General features: G+C 40.2%; 1 protein-coding gene across 1 annotated transcript; it reads right to left on the bottom strand.

Moving 5' to 3' along the window:
• Nucleotides 1–910: 910 nt before the first annotated feature.
• Nucleotides 911–4,255, bottom strand: LOC121855351 (immunoglobulin domain-containing protein oig-4-like). Its single transcript, XM_042350246.1, is given in 6 exon segments — nt 911–1,030; nt 1,032–1,097; nt 2,428–2,461; nt 2,463–2,511; nt 2,514–2,589; nt 3,865–4,255. Coding segments are annotated over 6 exon segments (330 nt in total). The 5' UTR covers nt 3,877–4,255; the 3' UTR covers nt 911–937.
• Nucleotides 4,256–5,503: the final 1,248 nt, after the last annotated feature.

The following is a 5,503-nucleotide window of genomic DNA, read 5'->3' as shown; positions in this document are numbered from 1 at the left end:
AAGAGGCTAGACGCGTGTGTGTTTCACAGTTACCATGGGGTGCAGGCTTGACCCATCGAGACTGATATCGGTGAAAAACTCTGCGACATATGAAAGAGTAATTACTGTATGCACTGCTGTAGGCTTATGTAATATATCCATTACTATCATTCTCCACATGTGGTCATATCTTCTTCATCCACCTGGTCTCAGTTCATCAGGTTAGGTGTAGTTTAGAAGATTATTTTTGCTCCAGTGTTGAGACCACACCTTCGCTTGTGTAAAACCTTTTTCAACCCATTTCATTCACATCACAGTTTGGTAGCCGTGGCGGGCTCCACCGCCATGCAGCTGTTGAATGTACATTACTCATCTGTCCACACGGACAAGGCTTTGGTGCCCCATTAACCCACTATTTGTAATCTGTCAACCACAGGACTTTGATATACTTTTGGAAATATTCTTGTTTTTCCAACTACTCCATTACACTAAGATACTAACTACTAACGTGATCCGTGCTGTAGTGAATAGTACTCTCTACCTAGTGAATTTACCTATCCTCACCCAGCCTCAACATAGACCTGATATCCTAACAAACTTGCCTCTCGTGTGGCTCACACCGCCTAAGCTGGATATTTTTTAACTTGCTCTCTGACAGCATGTCCTGAGTCGAGGTTACTACATAGACAGCATGTCATTACTGGTGACTGATCCTTCTGTTAAGCCTCCATCCTTGGTGAGTCGCGGATGGGAACTAGTCGGCAGAGCCGTCTACCACGTCCTATCCAGTATAAAGTGGAGAAAATCCTAACGCCAGAGCAAACACAGATCCTGGTAGCTGCCACAGGTCGCTTCTTTCCAGTATTGGTAAGTCAACCACAGTGCTCCCAACAGACGTCGAGTTGTAGGTCATGGTGGTGGGTGTGAAGGAGTCGGGTGTGGGGACCTGGCTGGATGCTCACACAAACTCGATGGAGTAGTCGGCGCTGAAGCCCTTCACGTCCACGGCGTATTTGTTGTCTGCCTGACACTCATAGTAGCCGGCGTCCATCCTGAGTGGCTGGGTCGATCTCCATCTTGCTTTTGATGGACACCGTGCCTTCCTTCCACTCATGCACCTGTGGACATACAGCTCATTACCTTTATGATTTAGGTGAACTTATGTCACTATGACCTAAGTTTTGGTGCCAAACACCAAAGTGCTCTAAACAATCTCGTTGTGCACAACATTTGCAGTCATGGCTGACTGATTCTGGGATATTTGACTAATCTCGACGTTTCCTGGATAATAATAGTACAGGAAGCAATTCATAATTTGTTTGTACAGTATATAATAGAATAACCGGAAAATTAATTTACCTTTAGAAAGTTATACCAATATTATGTATACTGTATAGTGTGAACGTCTCTACGGTGATAACACGCCACATTTAAGTACCTTGTTCCTCGTGACGTTATAGGAAAATTAAGTGGTGTATTTTTCAGATATTATACGTTAACAGTGTATGTTATAAACCCAGTAAGTGGTCTGTAAGTGTGTGGTGGTTTACGGCACAACAAACATTTATATCTTGACACACCCATCATTGTTTTGCTACTGTCATTTTAAATCCCATTTTTCTTCATCCAACTGTAGATCACCTTTGTGTAAAATTAAAAACAAAGTACATAAAGTTTTTATAAACATTATGGGAAAATGGTAATTAATTATAAAGACTTTGATCTCGAAATTTAAAACAAAATGGTGAATTTCAGATTTTAAAATTACTCTCATATGAAAACTGTTCATTAATTAGTCAATTAATAGGGCTGGAAAGGTTATGATTGGTCACATTACCTTAAGTTATACATGGACTAAAATATAATTCTGACTTTTGTCACTCCTCTACTATACAAACTAACTAAACATTAAACAAGTGACAATTTGGCCGAGTGTAAGAATTAGAGTAAAGTGACCGATTTCTCTCCATTTTTCACCGAGAATTGTTTACTGTGTGGAGTAAATTTAACGTTGGACAAGAACACCTTCCCTTCTTTTCCTTCGTCTATCGGTATTACTGAGATATACACCAACTGGCTCACAATGATACCCTTCCTGGCTCGAGGATCTTTGACATGGTTGAAAATCCTTTTCGGGCAGTGAGACTGACCTGGATGTGGGTAATGTCTCAGCGGGCGGATATTGTTGTAAATTCTAGCCAGGGAATGAATGGTAAGTGTGCAGAGGAAACGTTTTATTGGTGCACTCACTCGCCTAGAAGTGGTAATGTATAAAATAGAACCTAGTGATTATTCTAAAGACTGAGCAAGTAATGGCAATGTCTTTGGGTGGAACCTAGAATGATGCAAAGATTGACTGGAAATAGTAACAGTTTGTAGCTGGAACCTTGTGATTTGTGTTGAGCCTGACCTTGAAGTGGTAAAGTGTGTGCAGTAGGAGCACTTCACCTGTGTGAGGCTAACCTGGAAGAATGAATGGGCAAAGCTCGATGCCGTCCTTAAACCAGGTGATGACTGGACGAGGTTCTCCTCAGCCTTGCACATGAAGACAATCTTGCGGCCCAGTACATACTCCGACTCGAAGTGAGACCAAATTGTGATCTTGGCACCCTGCGGACCATCCAGAGAGTTACGCCAAAATATCAAGTTCCTTCTACGTCTCTATTAATATATTTAAATAAGGGAATATATTGTTTTATATGAATGTGTTGTTATACAGAGACTAGACATAACAATGGTGGAAATAAATGACACGACGAGAAAGATAAAGAGAACTTGAAAGTGAAAGGAATAGAGAAACAACTGTAAAGATGGTCCATGTGTGGTGTAGCGGTCGGTCTAGAGGTAACTAAGATGTACTGTACTGTACTTTACCCACTAGTGGATAACGTACAGGATGGGTATATACAGTCTCGTTCATGATTCTTCGAACACTGCTGAGACAGCTGGCAACTCAAGGCCGTTTGTTTACTATAGTACGCAGTAAAAATTATGATAAATGTAAAAGTGATCGGTGATTGGTTACTTAGTTCCCGTTGCTTAATTAATGGTTGGGCTTTGCTGTTTCGTATTATATTATACTACGTACTTTAGTAAACAAATGGCCTTGAGTTGCCAGCTGTCTCCAGCAGTGTTCAGAATCTTAATCGAACTGTATATGGTGATCAATGGTTCTGAACTGCACATTGAGTTATGTTTTACTTATAATAGAGTATAAGTAATTACATCTTGACAATTCCACAAATGCAGTATCTTAAATACTTTCATTGTATTGGTTATATTGTCGTAAATAAAACTGATGTCTTTATAGAGATATCGGTTACGATTATTAAATTTTTCCTCGGCCATAAACTTATTAATATGCATGTATAAGTTAGCTAGAAATGGAAGATAACAATTATTATGCACACAAAAGTATATTTGTTATTTTTCCCACAGTGTGACACAGATTGCTGTGCTGTTCACTGTCTATAACAGACACCCACTTTTGCTTTTCAAAATTATTATTATTATTATTATTATTATGGATTTTATTATATAATATTTATAATAAATTATATTCATATTGACATTTATAAGGCAGCAAGTATGAGTTAGTAGTTTGTTACTTTATCAGGCGCTGGTACTAGTTAATTACTAACTTAAGCCCGACGACCGACTCAGCAGTTGTTGGTTTCTGTCTTTCTGTGTGTGTGTGTGTGTGTGTGTGTGTGTGACACAAACGAACAGACCGCTTTCGGTGGGTCGAATGTTGGAGACATTTTGTAAGGTTAGTTATTGTTCAGTGTTGGAGGTGACAGTAAGAGTGGTGGTCGAGGCTGGGGTTGATGACCACCTAGTTGCTAGCGAGGTATGACCATGTCAGTGACACAGTACAGACCAAACCTTCTCTGACATGATTTTATGAATGGAGTCTGTTGACTGTTCGTCATTAATGTTTTCTTAGCGTGAGATTAGCGTGATGATGTATGCCGAGGGTGTGTCCGTGCCGACTTGTTGTGAGTGAGTCTCTGTACGTCGACATAAATCCTGCAAGCAAGAAATGTCGTTTATTATAAATACCAAATATTAATAACAGTATTTGTTCTCTTGAATAACTGGATTACATTCAAGCGGTTTTATAGTAAATTATATGATAACCTTTCTACGGTAACCACAGCGTTCAAAATGCCACGACCAGGAGAGCAAGACTGTTGCTAGCTAGACGGTATTTGTCGTTAACAAATGTTTTATGTTTTTATGTTAGTTATATATCATTAACCCTTTGAGACGTAAGTTGTTTAGTGAAGACAGTGATTTTGAACTCATTATTTCTCTACATATTCAGAGTATAAGAAACAGCCATGTGTATTTGTGAGCGACTACAACTAGTCAGTCAGTAGTGTTGAACCTCATCCAAGTTCTGAACAGCACCTATCTTGTTGTCAGAGTCAGTGGCCTCAGACGTCACGGACGAAGCCTGGTCGTCTGACAACATATAACGGAGCTCTTAACAAAAACTTATTAATAGTTTCCCTAAAGAGGCGGCTAAGGTATCTTGGGTAGTGGCGATCGTCGCTCTTGATCAAGTGAGTCAGCACTCCTCCCAAGTAATTATTTTCTTTGCTCTTATATCTCTCGTCTAGCTCTGATCTATGTTGCTGAACTCGCGTTGGTGATTGAAAATATTCCTCGTTAAATTTTACTCCTAAAATGGAGAATTTATAATCCGTCTACCGCGATTATTTAAGCTTTGCGAGAGGATAATGACTTTTTTGGGGCACTACCCTACATCCTTGTGGGTGAAGCGCAGAAGAGTTTACAGTGCCCAACAGGGAAGCATGCTAAGTTCATGCTTGCCTTTATGTCTCATGAGTTAAGGGCGTAGAAGCTTGAAGAGTCAAGGGCGTAGAAGCCTGAAGAGTCAATGGTTTATGTCATCAAGTTGTTGGAAGCTCCAACAACTTGTCCCTGATCTGAATTCGCATCTTTCGATTTACAGGTACCTACTTTACTGCTAGGTGAACAGGGACTAATGGGGGCTAGGAAGTATGTCCAAACAACTACCGGCGAAATCAGACCGTGACATCTCGCTTGCGAAGGCAAAACGGTACCACTCAACCACCAGCACCCCCCAATGGCGAAAATACCTCCAACTTATACAGACTCGGTCATAAGTAGATAGGTTCTTTCATCCCATGTTAAAATTGGAATAGTTAACCTGCTAATTTTGAGAATTGGAATCAGTTTGGCAAGAAAAATGGACTCAAATTTGGCAGCTTATTGTTATATTAGTAACATACTGTTGTTTGTTATTCCGGCTGAGTGTTTTACTTTTTTTCTACAGCTCATAGTTGCAGCAGCCAGTGACGGATGGCAGTAATACTCTGCGACGATTTTTAACCAACCAGAAATCCTGTTTGAGAATAAAGCAAAGATATGAATAACAACCTAACCTAACACCGCCCTAACTCACACCCTAACCTAACTGCCACCTAACCCTAACACCGCTAACTCACACCACCTAACCTCTCACCGCCTAACT

Source organism: Homarus americanus, unplaced genomic scaffold (genome assembly GCF_018991925.1).
Source record: "Homarus americanus isolate GMGI-L3 unplaced genomic scaffold, GMGI_Hamer_2.0 scaffold1074, whole genome shotgun sequence".
NCBI lineage: Eukaryota > Metazoa > Arthropoda > Malacostraca > Decapoda > Nephropidae > Homarus > Homarus americanus.
The sequence above is the reverse complement of the archived record's forward strand: the minus strand, read 5'-3'. Positions and strand labels throughout refer to the sequence as shown.